Source organism: Oncorhynchus kisutch, linkage group LG1 (assembly GCF_002021735.2).
Source record: "Oncorhynchus kisutch isolate 150728-3 linkage group LG1, Okis_V2, whole genome shotgun sequence".
Classification (NCBI taxonomy): domain Eukaryota; kingdom Metazoa; phylum Chordata; class Actinopteri; order Salmoniformes; family Salmonidae; genus Oncorhynchus; species Oncorhynchus kisutch.
The window spans coordinates 35448138-35464997 of NC_034174.2; the positions used below are offsets into that span (position 1 = coordinate 35448138).

The following is a 16860-nucleotide window of genomic DNA, read 5'->3' on the forward strand; positions in this document are numbered from 1 at the left end:
CACTGATCGCTCTGTCATCAAAATAAGTTGTCAAATATTTTATTTTTTACTTGTTTAAAACTTCAACAATGCCTCATTGTCTTCTGTGCTCTATCATTACATTGTCATATACTGTGGTATTTTAGTAGGAGAGTATAAAAAATGTAGTAGTCCGAGTGTAGTTATTTCTGATGAAATGTGTGATCTAACTTTCCCCTCTATCCAAAGTAATAAGGTTGATATAGTAGTATATCAAAGTAATCAGACCAATTATTTTACATTTAACTTTCACTATATTTTAACTTTGTTTGTTTTGTTTAAGTAAAAAACTTTAATAACTTCAACTACCACAACAATTATTTTAAACAGGTAGAGCAAGTCCCACAATTTTCTTAATGTCAAATTACCATATATTTTCTTCATTGCTCTTATTGGCACACCAGTCTGCTCACATAAGCCTCATTCATATTTTAGACTTCATGTGCAGCTGTGTTATTTGCTTTGTGTGAGGATGGACAGGACAACCGTGGCCTGTGTATTCTGCAAGTTGGATCCATCCACAGTTTTGTAGTTTCGATAAAATATGCAATTTAGCAAACTTGTACAATATTCAGAAAAACAACAACCCTAAAACCAGCATGTTATTACCGACTTTTTACTCCCACTCCCAACTTGAGCCTACTCTAGAATCTCAGTGTTAATCATGTAAGCTGGCTAATTTATTGATCCTACTATGTGAAATGACCAAGGCTGAACACGGTGATCGAAGCAACTAATACTGTTACTGCCCCCTGGTGATACAAAGACTAACATAGTTTGGCCACTGTGATGTTACCTCTTGGATCAGGCAACTATAACACCACACACTACAAAGTGAAGAGAAGATCTGTTAAGCATCGTTTTGTTTGGCCTGACAGGGACCGGACAACACAGATGGATGACATTATGCAGAACATGTAAAACAATATGGCATCAAGCTCTATGTTAGTTCAGACTGGACCTCAGAGGTAGACAGTGACAGCACTGTAGAAATGACTGGTGGTGGATGAGAGTAGGGACTGAGTGGCCCCATCGCCGCAGACCTCTCCCCTCCTCCTGGGGGTTAACACTGAGGAGAATGGGTCCAAGAGTGAGACCGGCACGAGCTCCCCCCACCACCAAGCATCTCTGCACAGCCCCAGCCTCTCTCCCCTTACCCTGCCCACCAGCTGCCTCCTCAGCAGTTGCACATTCCACACCAGGAAGTGACACAGGGGAAAGCAGACCAGAACAAAGCAAAGCACACACAGAGTGGCCACCAAGGGGCACCCTCCAAAGTCCAGTACCTTGTAAATGTAGGGCTTTCCACTGAGGTTGGTTTGGCCTGCCAGCCAGTAGACCACAGCAAACAGGATGTAAATGCAGCCAATGAAGAGCTGATAGAGGTAGTGGGCTAGGTAGATGGGCGTTGCTGATAGGAGAAGGTCCAGCAGGGCCTGGGCAGAATTTCCCACGTGCATGTTGAGGTTGAATGGGGACAGAGGGTGGTGCTCCATGGGGTAGTCAAGGCTCCAGTAGGGGAAGGACACAGCGAGGCAGAAGGCACACATCAGGCTGTGGAGGAACCACTGCAGTCTCGCGGGAGATGAAGAGGAGAGAGGGGAGAGGGAAAGGACCCAAGGGCTCTGCTCCGATTCCACGCTCTCTAGTTTGGTCCCCTAAGAATGAAGAGCAGATATCAGTCAATTCATTAGTTTCGATAAAGACCAATTCAATCAAGAAATTCAACTTTAACTTAAAACAAAAAGAAGCATGGGCAGTCATCACATTTCTGTCTGTGAGCATCCTACCTCCAGAGCAGGTCTTTCTTTGGTCCCTGCAGTGGCACCTGACTAGGACTGTGGCACAGGCCAGGTTACAGGAAGCAACCAGGTGGTAGATGACCACCAGGCAGTAGGTCAGGTGGCTGAAGAAGCCACTTGAGATTGGAGAACAGCAGGCCAGAGTACATGCACCAAATCAGGGTGTAGAGCAACATGAAGAACCTGTACAGAAAACAGACCCAAGGGGCTATGCCCCACTTTGGGAGAGAGGGACAAGAGGACAGAGTCAGTAGCCTAATTTGAAATACAAAGACTACACCTGTTGCCCTTGGACAAGCTCAGAATCCCCAAGCCTACAAAAAGAGGAGCCTGGTGGTTCCGTGTCAGTGAAAATTAATCTCAGTAGATCAGCATGACTGACATCTGTCTGTCTATCCATAAATACCTGTGGCTGCAGCAGGAGCTCTGATCTAGAGAGCGAAAGGTGGAGTTTGGTCAGGGAAAACTCCTCCTTGAACTCCTCTTTCCAGCATTGCGTCCAGCTCAGACCCATATGGATCAAAGTAATAACAGGACAACCTGTGAATAAAATCGACCATAAGTCCTCCGAAACTCCCTTAGATCACCATCTCAAAGACCAAATCAAGGGATGGCTTGATGCAAAACAGACAACAGTCACGTCACAGGCCTTGTCTCCTTAATCAAGTTAGCCGTCATTAAGGTCTCATGACTTGGCTTAAGTTGACAGGACAGAAGGCTCTATTGGATTCACCACACATTCCAGCCACTTTGGCTATTCATCTAATGAGATAACTTCATTACACTGATCTGTCAAACTCTGTGATGGTTAAATCCATTATCAACCTGGTGCATAACACAAATACCTCTGAGACGTTGATCAATTTAATATGGATAGAATACTGTTAATCTATCAAAGAGGAAGCCAGGTGAGATCACAAACATACGTATATATATATATATAGAACATCTGTCTCCTCTGACATCGGGAGCCTGTTGGAAAAAGGGCTAAATTGTATGCTTAAGGACCAGCGTTGCTCTTCCACTACTCTCCATAGACTTCATAATCATGTGCATTCCACACCTGTTCAATGGAACCTCTATATCTGGTAGTCCAAAACCACAAAATCAGATACTTCTAACTCTAAACTGGTTACAGTAATATCAAACATTCCTTGCAAGAGTTTACCTTTAGTCAAAACATTACCATAAAGCACAATTTGTCAAAACCCAATAGAGTTGATGCTGGAATCATACCTGTTCTGGTGGATACACTCAAGCCAGGCGAGAAGTAGTATTGAAGGGTAACATTGGGGTTCAAGGATCCAGCGAACTGTCCCAGGAGGAGCAGTTCAGCAATGTCCAGTGAGTCAGACAGGCTGTGGGGAGGGGCAGCCCTCATCACAATGCTCCTAAAAACTAAAACTTCCTTATCAAATCAAAGTGCCTCTGTGGCTACACTGAGTGAACAATTGAAAACTTCAGCACATATGCAAAGGATTGAGACTATGGCAACAATACTGTAACTTGAAGCACATGATCTGATTCTGTGAATCCTTGTACATGTAATTAAAAAAGTATTCTAAAATTTGAAAAAGCAGATGGAGGCACATAAAACACAAAAGTCAAGTTTAATTCTGATCTCTCTCTCAGACAAACAACCACAGAGGAGCTTAGCACAGCCACATTTGTATTCCATACAAAATTACAAACTGTACAGAATGCTATTGACAGCATTTTATATGGAAGAAAAAGGCAATAAAGAAAGCTTTTTTTTTTTACTAAATAAAAAAAATACATTAAATAGAAGAACTAGCTTGGCCTGTGAAATGCCCAATATCTTCATTATTTATAGCTGTTGTACAAGGCCACAGAGGTCATAAATAACACATTGTTCCTCTTGTTCTTGTCATTTTCACAGTGGTGAGGATAATAGGCAGGTAACAGGGATTGAGGATGGAGTGGATGGCTGTAGTATTTGTTCACTCAATCTCAGTGAAGCGTGCAAACATGGCTTTGCGCACGGCGTCCTTGTAGGTGTCTGATGCGGAGAGTTCGTAGTTGCTTCCCTTGATGCCCAGTCCTGTGCCCTTGGTTCGTAATGAGGCCTGTGGGGAGAGGGCAAGAAGACCCTTATCAAAACAGACAGATTGGGCTCAGGTACCCCCTTAGGTACACCTGCTAATTGGCCAAACATATACAAACTCAACACACTGGCATGCACCAACCTGACCTGTCAGAAAATAGCCCAGTGGCAAGAAACTACAGGCCATTTAAGCACTCTGCACTAACTCACTGCAGATGAAAAAAGCCTCTAATTTCTAATTTTGGCTGCATAACTCACAGAGATGGGTGCAGTGATGCCCTGCTGGTTGCGGCCCAGGCCCTTGCCCTCCTGCCAGCCCATGGCCTGCAGCATCTTGTTCCCAATGTTGTCACTGGTCAGACCGTCTTTGGTGGGCTGCTCGTAGTTCCTGTGTGTCAGGTGGTTGATGAGAGGTGAATTAATCAAACAGTATTAATAAAAGGTTACTTTAATTGATCAAGGATGTAGTTGGACATTAAAATTCTCGTAACGCAAGACCCCTGCTTTTGAGATAGGATTGGTTGAAGCTCTTACACTGTGGGGGCAGGAGGCTGATAGAATTTCTTCTTCTTGGGTGCTGGTGGTTCGGGAACACCATACTTATCCCTTCTTTCAGCAGCTCTGTCTCTGTACTTCAGCTACACAGAATCATGTCAACATAAAACAAATTATAATCATTGGTGTGATTGAAGATCTCGGCTTTCTAAAAATGTTCCTGTGAATGTCAAAAATCTTCAAAGAGTAAAGCCTACCTCCATCTCTTTTCTCTCCAACTCTTCCAGCTGGGCCTCAGATAGTTTGGATCTTCTGTGAATTTCCAAGTTTTGCTAAGACAATAAAGCAACAACAAAAAAGGGGAAAAAATGGGTTAATACTCCCCGGGAACTATGCAATTCACACATTTAAATGCCACGACTAGTCTTGGTATGACAGTTCAAAAGAATGTGAGTTCTCACCGTGCTTATGCTAAAAGGCAACTGCACACCCTCAGCAGATGGCAGGGCCAAAAATATCCCAAAATATTTCCCTCCACCCAGACTCAGAGATTAAAGTGCCATTCTGCTGCTTGCCATCCTACCTTGTGCAGGTCTGAGAGCTGCTGGTGACGCAGCAAGGCGTCTTTACCGGGGAACTGCCTGAGACAGAGCAAGCAGGCCATCTTCTTCCAGTCTGTCAGCTTATCTGACCCCTCATCACCCACACCTCCACTCTCTGGGTTGGCTGCCTCCTCTGAGTCACTGTCCCCACCAATGTAGGCTGCCACCAGGCCACTCTGCAACACACACAAACCTTTAACTATGAAGTGAGAACCATGCCCCACAAGCCACTGGAGAAGTGAGGACTGGGCTTTCCAATAGGGATAGATACAAAGTGATTCCACATCTCACCACCAGATGGCCCAAAACCACTAATAATCCAAGCTGCTATTGTCTTTCTCTGTAGTCTAACAGTAGTGTTTCACAGTGCCATCTCAGCTACATCCTTACCTTGGCTACTGGGGTTTCCGGTTCTCCATTCTTCAGCAGCTCATTCATCACCAACGGCTGGGTCTCAAACCCTGCACCATGCTGGAGGAGCAAAATACAAAATCAGACACTTGCATTTACATTTTAGTCATTTAGCAGACACTCTTATTCCGAGTGATTTACAGGAGTAATTAGGGTTAAGTTCCTTGCTCAAAGGCACTGATAGATTTTTCACCTTGTCGGCTCAGGGATTCGAACCAGCGACCTTTCGGGTTACTGGCCCTACACTCTAACCGCTAGGCTACCTGCCACCCATTGACATGACACCAAACAGTTCATAATCCTTTAATTGAGATAAGTATCCCAGTACCACAGCTGTGACATGATTTAAGAGCCAGCTACAGTATATTGACTCAGAGGGTTATAATCATGAGTACCTTTTTCTCAAAAAGGGTAGAGAAGCCTGCATCGGCAGCGGCAGCCTCTCTCCGGTCCTCATCCCTGCCCTGCCCCAGGCCCTGCAAGCTGCTCTTGATGCTCTCCTTCTGCTTGTTTAGGCTCTTGGCCCATCGCTCCATGTCTTTGGCTATCTGAAATGGGAGACAACAGAGTTACTAACATATCTCACTACATGTATTAGTGCTTCAGTATGAGACTTCCCATGCTTGCAAGAGGTGCTTGTCTGCCTGTTACCTGCTGGGCAGACTTGCTTTTGGGCTTGTCCTTCTTCTCCTTGGACTCTGTGCTGGATGAGGCTGTTGAGGACGCGGAAGCCTGTTCGGAGCTGGAGTCTGCTGCTGTTGCTGTTGTTTCTGCTGCTGCTGGTGCAGGGATGTAGGTCTGTGTCTCACTGTCCCAGTACAGGTACTGCTGGGTCTGGGAGTTGAAGTAGTACTACACAGAGATTTAAAATACATAATAATGACACATCAATCATGATCATTTCCCTGATAAGGAGGAAGTCTATAGGGGTGAGAGAGTAGTTACACTGTCTTCAGAAAGTATTCAAAGTGGAATTAAGTTTTCAGAAATGTTTACAAATTCAAAAGAAATGAAAAGCTGATATGTCTTCAGTCAATAAGTATTCAACCCCTTTACTATGGCAAGCCTAAATAAGTTCAGGAGTAAAAATGTACTTAATAAGTCACATAGTAAGTAGCATGGACTCACTCTGTGTGCAATAATAGCGTTTTACATGATTTTTGAACGACTACCTCATCTATGTACCCGACACATACAATTATCTGTAAAGTCCCTCAGTTGAGTAGTGAATTTCAAACACAGATTCAACCACAAAGACCAGGAAGGTTTTCCAATGCCTCGCAAAGGGCACCTATTGGTAGATGGCTAAACATTTAAAAAAGCAGACATTGAATGTCCTTTCGAGCATGGTGAAATGATTAATTACACTATAATTATATTTTTTTATTACACTATAAATACACCCATCACTACAAAAGATACAGAAGTCCTTCTTAAGTCAGTTGCCTGAGAGTAAAGAAACCATCCCAGGGATTTCACCATGAGGCCAATGGTGACTTTAAAAAAGTTAAGAGTTAAATGGCTGTGATAAGGCACTTAAGTCAAACTGCAAAAAATACAATACTGAGTACAACCAGTCATATTTTCAAGCATGGTGGTGAATGCATCATATTATGGGTATGCTTGTCATCTGCAAAGACTAGGGAGTTTTGGGGGGGGATAAAAAGAAACGCAACACAGCTAAGCACAAGCAACATCCTAGAGGAAAACCTGGTTCAGTCTGCTTTCCAACAGACACAGACACAGGGAGATGAATTCACCTTTCAGCAGGACAATAAACTAAAACACAAGGCCAAATCTACACTGGAGTTGCTTACCAAGACAACATTGAATGTTCCTGAGTGGCCTAGTTACAGTTTGACTTAAAATCGTCTTGAAAATCTTTAGCAAGACTTGAAATGGCTGTCTAGCAATGATCAACAACCAACTTGACAAAGCTTGAAGAATTGTAAAAATAATCATGTGCAAATCCAGGTGCGCAAAGCTCTTTGAGACTTACCCAGAAAGACTCAGCTGTAATCGCTGCCAAAGGTGATTCTAACATGAAATTGCCTCAGGGGTGTGAATACTTTCTGTATTTAATTTTCAATACATTTGAAAACCTTTCTAAAAACATGTTGTTTTCACTTGGACATTATGGGGTATTGTTTGTTGATGGTTGAGCATTTGTAGATTTTTAAAAATCCATTTTGAATTCAGGCTGTAACACAAAATGTGGAATAAGTCAAAAGATATGAATCATTTCCGAAGGCACTATAAATACCTGGCTGTTAGGGTCGTAGTACAGACCAGTCTGTGGATCGTAGTAGTACCCAGATGACTCATCATATTGGTAAGCAGAGGTGTCAGGAACAACTGGTTAAAAGAAACAGCAGATTGATGACCTTCAGGTATTCAATGTATGGCAATGACGTTCAAACTAAATAAAGAATGGAAATCCCTTCATACCAGATGTGCTGTGAGAGAAAGTGGCAGCTCCAGGGGAGGCTGCCAAAGCAGCTGCTGCTGTTCTCAGTGAAGAGGTGGCAACTCTGGAACTGGTAGCCTGTGGTGGCACATCAATCTGCCCAACTAGTTGGTGCGCCTGTGGGTGGGAAAACAACAGCACCACATGTTCAACTGCTGCACTCATCCGTATTGACAACACCCGATTGAGCAGCATGTGTGTAACAAGCATCATAAATGTTGATGTGAGCCCTTAAGCGCTACCTGTATGGTAGGCTGGCTGAGGAGGTGATGTTGGTAGATCTGTGTGGTCTGGGAAACAACCACACCTGCTGCTGTAGGGACCAGGGCCTTCACTCCTGGTGCAGCTGCCATTAAAATACACGAACCATGATTAAAGTCATAACATAAACCAGACAGTCTGAGTCACTAGTTGTAGTGTTAAGACGCACTGTGAAGTAGACGTCGGTCTATTTGGATTCTCACCTCCTAATATTCCGTCTCCAGGAGCAGGATCCAACACAGCAGGCTGCTGAGGCCACGACAGATAATCCTGCCCATACTGAAAGACAAATATTATACATGTTGCTTAAAACTATCTTTAAAGTTCAATTTACTGACTATCTGTCCCTGATGCACAGCTTCAGGTTTAAAGAGCATCCCCCACTTGGTGTGGAACGATGAGTTGAGTTGGCCTCCAAAGAGTACTGACCTGTGTGTGCTGTGCACAGCCCTCCTGCAGGGAACCATAGTCTGTGGTAGCACCCAGGGCCTGCTTTGGCTGAAAGACAGAAAGAGACCAAGGCATGAGAACAGAGTGGTGGGACCACAACTACATGATTTAGATAAAGTGACATGAGGTGCAGAGGGAGTAGTCATAGTGATACCTGGCTGGAGGACCACTGAGCAGCAGCAATGGCTGTGCTGGCAACGGAGAAGGCACTGACTCTGTTTCCATCTGGCATCAGCAGGTCTCTGTCGGGGAAACACAAAGAAAGGAGATCTGGATTTTGGTGTGGGAGGATGCATGTTTAATCTTCTTGTTCCTATGGTGCTTTCCTATAGCTGTGTACGGAGTTAGTATGTGGTGTATTGTTTGGTAAAGGGAGAGAGAGTCATGACTCACTTCCTGGCACTCTTCGCATAATCCACCCCAATAGTCTTCCCATCCAGCTTCAGAGGGGGCTGCAGGCCCTGGAGGATTGTCAGTAGCTGGGAAGCCTCCTACACAGGAATAAGAATAAGGATTGCAGACATACTGTCAACATGAGACCTAACTTAGCCAATCATATTACAATGACAATGTGCATCATTCTGATGACAACACGCATACCAGTGGAGAGGAGAGCTGTACAAAGGCGAAGCCTCTGTTCTGTCCTGTCTGTTTGTCCTTGATCAGACGGATGTTGCCCGGAGAAAGGATGGCGTAGGGAGCCAGGGTCGTCATGATGGCCTCAACGCTGGAGAGGGGAGCGATGTTTCTCAAGATGATCGCTGTCAAGAAAATAAGAGAATGTTCCTACTCTTCCTATCAATAGCCACACACAAAGGCACACAGAATGGTTAGAAGATGGTACTCACTGTCACCACAGTAGTCTCCAGCTTGCTTAGGCTCTAAGTTCCAGTCACTGGGGCCAGCAGACTCTGACCCCTCTGTTTAAAACACAATAGCAAAGTAGTTCTATCAAGGCCCACCCAGCAACTATGATATCACCTGGGATTGGCCACTGGACTTTCACATCAAGGGTCTAGAATGTGATACTTGATAATCACTGGTCTCTTTTGCTGAGCCATCCACATTGGGGATGCAAGTATGAACACCGGGCTACTTACCTACTTTGACTGCTCCACATCTGAAGCACCTCAGCCTCTTCCGGAAATTGTACAGACCGCACTGCAAGCAACCGGTTACATTGTTTTCACTCAGTTGAATTAAACTTTAACAACAAAATAGTGTATCTAGGAACATTGATGGAAACTATGAGTGAAACCATTTGGCAACACAAAACAGAGAAGGGATTTGGTCTGTGGAGTAGGAAACATGGAGGTGGAGTAGACGGGATACTTACAGCATTGCAGAGCCAGTTTTCAAATGTGTGTCTCCGGTTGCTGTAGTGCATAGCCACACACTTTCCCTGGATCATCAGCTTATTCTGTAAGATCAAAAGCCACCAGTTATTTTTGCTTCCTCAACTCCTAGCCACACAGTCAGGTGAGATTCTCATACTATCACACCCCATGAGCGAGCACAGCCGGGAAGGGAAAGAGTTGCTAGGTTCACACTCGCTTAGGTACAACCCCTCAGAGAACACAGGGGTGAGTAGATCAGACAGAGACACATGGAGGGAGAGAAGAGAAAGGAGAGAAGAGAGAGAATAGAAAGAAGAGAGAGAATAGAAAGGAGAGAGAGAGAGAGAAAGCTACGAGATAGCTACAAGGGGAGGTAGAGATAGAGAGCTAGAGAGAGAGAGAGATAGAGAAAGGGGAGTGCATGTGCTGGGTAGGATTCTAGCAGTGTGTCGGACCGGAGTGCTACCAGCCCGTCCTTGGCCCATTCCCTCGTCTTCGGTTTGAAAGGTGGAGGATGTGTAATGGGCCAAGAGACTGAGCTGGAGCAAAGTGTGCTATGTGGAACCCTGCCCTTGGGGTAGCCATATCAAAACATGGCTATGTGAGACACCCAGAACCAAAGAGCGCCTAAACTCTCAAAGTAAAATCCTTATTTTCTTCAAATATACACTTATTTAGCTACACAACAGCACACACAAAATGAGCTACCTCCTCTTTTGATTGCTTAAATCCAGTCTTCATTCCAAATGTTAAAAATGTATAAGTTGACACTTTGTATGGTGAGCTTCAGAGGGTCCAATGCTAATCTTGCACATTTTTATTGTACAGGAATTATTGTATTATTGTAGACTATTTTTTTTCTGTCTAACCTGTTTAAACTAGAATCTCTGTTAGAATAATCCATCTAGTTCATGATATTATAAAGACAACTTAAAGAAAGAAATCAGATTCATATAACAAAAGCGTTGGTGCTGTCCTTTGTCTATGTAGGACCCTCAGCTCTCAGCAAATGGTCACTTATACAGCAAATTTCTCAAAGGTCAGTCTCTCAAGACATCTGTTTGTTATTTTGGGCTCTGATCTCCAAGACAAAATCTAGACTTGGCGATTGTTGAAGCAACCTGATTGGTCTCCATCCATCGGGTAGCATCTTGCAAGTGATAAAACTCCACGAAGGCGAAACCTCTGCTTATACCTAGAGACAGCATTCAAATATAGACGGGAGTTGTGTTAGTCAGAGTGCTTTGGCACAACATTCAAACTCTGTCACAGTCTGCTTCACAACCCATTACAAGTGAAACAGTGGGATTTACTTTGAAGAGGGTAGGGGAGGGGTAACCTTTGCCATAGCATGAAAGCCTTCAGATGACAGTGCTTGGACCACACTTGACTGATTGCCACGCAAAGATGATACGATAAAATGTGAAGTGTTTAATAAAAAATAAAAAAATAAAAGAGACAAGTACACCCACTTACCAAAGGGGTATCCTACGAAGCACATTTGAGGAGTTAGCGAGGTAACTTTGGTCAACTCAGAGTTCAACTTGGGATAACCAGTCACACGAAAATGGCTCACCTTTTAGCCAGGTAAATTACTATGGCAACGAATCCTTCAGAACTAACCTGCTCCAGGGCAGGCTAACTCAGGGCTAACTCCACTTACCCTGAATGAAATGACAGAGCAGAGAGTTGAGGACCAGTGAAATCAGATTCCCTCTTGCAAAGATTGATTCATCATCCCCTTCATTAGGAAGACGACGGAGTCAATATTTTATTAATAAAAATTTTTTGCGTTAAAATATCACATAACACTTTTTTTTATGACAGAATGCATTTTAAACTTCATGCAATGTAAAACATTTGTATGACTTAATAAATAAAAAATATTGATATACGTGAGGAAAAAGGGTGCTTGTGCATTGATAAGCACACCAAAGATAGCATTAATAATGAGTAATAAAATAAAGATGGCACTTCTAAAAGTATATTTCACACCATAGCCTGCTGAATTTGCAAGATAACTTTTCTTTCATTTTGAGTTCGGCACAAATGAGAATGTGGCACTGACTCACCCATGGATTGATGTTTCAGCATTGTCTCAATGAAAAGTTTGTAGCCATGTGCGACATGCACACACAGTTACAAGCCTGCTAGAGTTAGCGTCAGACGGACAAGCAATATCCACTGTCGTAGTACGGACGAAGGCTGAGCTGGAATGTGAAGCAAACTGAGGCTGGTCAGCTTTATAAAAACCCTGAGTACATCTAATTGCTTCGAAGGATACCCTTATGGTCTCAATCTCATCTACAAATAAAAACAATCCACAAAAGAAAAAGACCCACTGGTGTAGGTGTGGTGAAGGTTCCTTTGCTATGGCAAATATGATTGATATTGGAGGCAAGGTGGCGTGTGTGGGGTGGTAGTGTGTGCGGAGCCGAATCAACCTGAGGCTCCAGACAACAACTCTCACCTGTCCTCTTCTTCATCAGCCGGATGTCCACAGGCTGGGGTCCCTGCAGCTGCTCAAGAGCAGCCTGGATCTGAAACACAGGAGGGGAACATTCAGTGGGCCACGGTTCACTATATTCAAGAGAGGTCACAATCCACAATGTATGTTTCCTATTATACACATCAATACTGCATATGGCATGCTAGCCTCTATACGGCAGCTCTGTGAAGCATATATTATCAGTAGTTATATCAACGTGCGGTTAGGAATAAATAGGACCTACAGCTTCCTCTGTGACATAGAGGGACAGGCCCCGGAGCATAATGGTCTTGCTCTCCTCCTGCCCCAGCTCCATCTTATAATCCTGCTCTTGATAATCGCCATCAGACTGATAGCCATCTTCAGACCTGTCACTGTTGTGGCGCTTTCGCCTTCTCTGCAAGAAGAAAACATTTGTTAACTGAAGAGGGCAAGCAACATTACATCTGAGAACAACAGCTCTTCATGGCAAACAGCCCAGTACAGAACATGTTCTTGATGAATACAAGGTCAATGAGATCCCCATGACCGTAACTTGATTCCTCGAGTCTCACCTCAGGGCCGTCTCGGTCTCTGCGCTCATCAAAACGGTCAGTGTGTCTCTCGTCACTCCAGCGCTGGTCATAATCCCTATCTTGCTCTCTGTCCCGTCTTTCACGCCACTCTGGATCATCGCGCCCCCGGTCTGACGCATACCTCCCACTACGCTCACTTCGGCCAAACCTCAGAACATAAGCACACAAGGTAACATTATTCACATGACATATTCAGCTAATGCATTCCTAGCTCAATAATGGACTAAAGGAGCCAAACGTTACTCCTTATAGTCCAAGGACCTTACATGTTCTGTTTTAGAGGTGAATTGGCTCTGGAAGCCAAAACAGCCAAATACTCCAACTAAACGTGAATTGATTCTCAATTGCAGTACGGTTCTAGCAACATAAAGCCCTGTACTTTCATATCAAAATAATTTGACAAATGCTAAATATTCACTTACTGTTCACTGTTTTAATACAATTGCAGACACTATTTTTCCAGTGACAACACAGGTGTTCGTAGACGCAGATAGCTAATTAGCACAGGTACGCCTCTGTCTTCCGTCCGTTTACAAGCCCTGCAACATGGAAATATGGCCGTGTGGGAACCCTCACCCTATAAAATGTATGTGGCAATTTAACCTTTGATTTCTTGCTGATATGAAAGATCCTTTCCTTATGTTTCCAAAACCATATGGCAAGCGATGCGTTTTAATGTACAGAACTAGCGTCAGGCCTCTTAAAGCTGCAATATGTAACATTTAGGGCGACCCGACCAAATTCACAATGAGTTATAGATATGTCATTCTCATTGAAAGCAAGTCTAAGAAGCGATAGATATGTTCTGTGAGCGCTATTTCTATGCTTCCGGTTCTTATGTTTAGTTTCTGCATCTTTTACTTTCGGTTTTGTACACCAGCTGAAATTATAATATTTTTGGTTATTTTAAAGATATTTCACAGCGGTTTAGATTGTACAATTATTATACATTGCTTGCTTTGTCACAAACTGAAATTAGGCGAACTAATCGAATTTTAGCAACCAGGAAATGGCAGAGCCTTTCTGCATATTGCACCTTTAACAAATCACCCCCGGACAGAAGACAGTATTGTCAATAGGTGCTAAAGGTACTTTGCATCTATGAATGGGGCATTCCTAGAAAATACCATGTTTGTCAGAAGAGTGCATTGCATTCAGAGATAACAACCCTACCTATACACTTGTTTACACTGAGCTGCACTGGGGTCGGAACACAATCATAGCGCACGTTTACATGCACACTACAGAGTGTGGCATTATTCACGTAAACACCGTACTTTGTTTATCTTAAATCGGCGTAAGATCATAATGGAAGTAAGCATACGCCGATTAAAACACCTGGTTTTCTGAGCAATCTTTCAAATGATTAGGAAATGTAAACAGCTTAAATCGGTGTATTTGATCTAAGCACGTGCCAGCACCGGGTAGCGCAAGCCTCACTCTTATGCGAGAGTTAAATATGCATCTTATATATAGTTTACACATACAAACTTTATATGTCCGAACTCAGAATCAAATTGTCTTTGCAAAAATAACAGTCACCATAGTAGAAAATGTATTTTGTTTGCGGATTTTCTGCATTTATCAAAAGTCCCATCAGTAGCCTGACTTCAGATGTGTCCATGTAAACAGGATTATTAGGGAAATCGTTCTTCTGGCACTGCATGTAAATGTTTTAAATGACAAATTATATACTGAACAAAAATATAAATGCAACATGCTACAGTTCATATGAAGAAATCAGTCAATTGAAATAAATTCAGTAGGTCCTAATCTATGAATTTTACATGACTGAATAGAGATATGAATCGGTTGGTCAAAGATAACTTTTTTTTAAAAATGGGCCTCTGGATCTCATCACAGTATTTCTGTACATTCAAATTGCCATTGATAAAATGCAATTGTGTTTGCTGTCCGTAGCCTATGCCTGCCCATACCATAACCCCACCACCACGGGGCACTCCGTTAACATCAGCAACCCGCTCGCCCACACTACGCCATACATGTGGTCTGCGGTTGTGAGGCCGGTTGGACATACTGCCAAATTCTCCAAAACAACGTTGGAGGCAACTTATGGTAGAGAAATTAACATTAAATTCTCTAACAACAGCTTTGGTGGAAATTCCTGCAGTCAGCATGCTCCCTCAAAACTTGAGATATCGGTGGCACTGTGTTGTGGCACAGTGTTGTGTGACAAAACTGCACATTTTAGAGTGGCCTTTTATTGTCCCCAGCACAAGGCACACTTGTGTAATGATCATGTTGTTTAATCAGCTTCTTGATATGGCACTCCTGTCCGGTGGATGGATAATCTTGGCAAAGGAGAAATGGGATCTTTTATTTCAGCTCATGAAACCAACACTTTACATGTTGTAGTTCAGTGTATTAACGTGAATATCCACAATAATCACATGATTGTGTGCATGTAACCATACGCTATAATTACATTAAGAAACCATGAAGCCGCCGTGAGATATGGGTCGGAAAATGTACCTCAATGCAGGGACGGGACATGCCACAGTACTCCTAATTGTACAGTTAAAACTGGCAGTATTTCAATCTTCTCAATGGAGCAGTGTGGATAAAGGTACAACCGAGTACAGTAGCATATCCAATCCCGGCATTGATGTACGTTTTAGATCCATATCTCGCACTGTGCATGGTGCCTTAATGTAACTATGACTGCGTTCCGACCCCAGTGCAGCTCAGTGTAAACAAACGTAATGTAGTGTCGGTATCTTCTGGCAATCTTTACTCCTGAGTCAGGCATAAAGGTCGGAGAAATTCTCACCTCTTGTCAGCCCCCATGTTTCACTGCTGAACAGCAACAGCCAGGCTTACAAATGAACTGTAGGGATGCAAAATGAATGTTGCATCAATTACTAAACTTGTTGAAATGCCAACAAATAGTTAAACAGTCATTTACTTCGAACGTTATTGCTTAAAAACAATGCTTGCTACTAGCTGGCTAACTTGGCTATCTAGCTAGCTAAGGATGTAGCAAGCAACACAAGTCTCGGCTAGTACTTACCTAACTAACTGCTATTTTAGCTAGCTAGGTCTTTGCCAAGTACACAGATTAAAAATAACGTTAGCTAGGTGAGATGATTGAACAGTCAAGGATTATCTTGCTAGAACAGATTTGCTAGCAGTTGATAGTAATGTAAAAATGGTCAATTGAATACTTACCAGTTAAATAAAGTATCAAGGCCTGGCTTGTGGCCTGTTTTATAACATTACAAAGAAAAATGTATTTCCCTCTGATTCCTTCTTTAGTTTTGTGCCAGCATACAGCTAACGTCAGCTAGCTACTGTTGTAAATCCAAAGGAATGGGTAATGGTTAGATGGGATACAGTTTGTCAAAAATCCTTTTCCTCATCTAAACGAATTATCCTAACCTACGACATTCATTCGGTCATGGCTAGAAAGGATATCGAATTTGTCATAGTGACGTCATAGTACCATCTGCTCGACTCGCGCGGATGTAGCTAGAGTTGCGTTTCCTGAAATCAGGAATAATATCATATTTATAAACAGGAGAAAAGGAACATATTTGTTGTAAACAAAAAGTATAAAGCGTCTGGACAGAATGTAGATTTCGAATTTAATCAAGGAGAGATATTAATCTAGGTCATTAGTAAACTAGCTAACTAACGCCTTTGCGTTGACTAACGCGTTAGATAGCTAGCTAACGTTAGTGAAGTAGACATACGTGTCTGTTATTAATCGATTTTAGATGATCCGGCTATAGAGATCAACTACTATTCTAATTTGTTGAATTCATAAAATCTCGTATCGTTAAAAAAATGTGCACTGGGAACTCAAGTATATTCCCTATGATGGAACCCTACGCCTGTCAAATCAAATGTATTTATAAAGCCAAGGGCA

The 16860-nt window shown here is 42.9% G+C and overlaps 1 protein-coding gene across 3 annotated transcripts; it reads right to left on the bottom strand.

The window, feature by feature from the left end:
- Positions 1-3413: 3413 nt before the first annotated feature.
- Positions 3414-16469, bottom strand: LOC109895487 (RNA-binding protein 5). Of its 3 annotated transcripts, XM_031822627.1 has the most exons (26): positions 16161-16449; positions 15763-15819; positions 13394-13510; positions 12951-13119; positions 12641-12793; positions 12379-12448; positions 11030-11103; positions 9908-9991; positions 9672-9732; positions 9420-9491; positions 9172-9332; positions 8965-9062; positions 8726-8813; positions 8551-8619; positions 8325-8400; positions 8103-8206; positions 7842-7977; positions 7657-7748; positions 6045-6245; positions 5789-5941; positions 5373-5453; positions 4964-5158; positions 4638-4712; positions 4420-4523; positions 4144-4273; positions 3414-3907 (listed from the first exon to the last, which is right to left on the bottom strand). In XM_031822627.1, exons 5-26 carry the CDS (start codon positions 12710-12712, stop codon positions 3782-3784), a joined length of 2322 nt encoding a protein of 773 aa, XP_031678487.1. In that variant the 5' UTR covers positions 12713-12793; positions 12951-13119; positions 13394-13510; positions 15763-15819; positions 16161-16449; the 3' UTR covers positions 3414-3781. The 3 variants fall into 3 exon arrangements, with proteins under 3 accessions (XP_031678487.1, XP_020344787.1, XP_031678494.1); XM_020489198.2 differs by lacking the exon at positions 13394-13510 and having other exon boundaries at positions 16161-16469; XM_031822634.1 differs by lacking the exon at positions 11030-11103 and having other exon boundaries at positions 16161-16439.
- Positions 16470-16860: the final 391 nt, after the last annotated feature.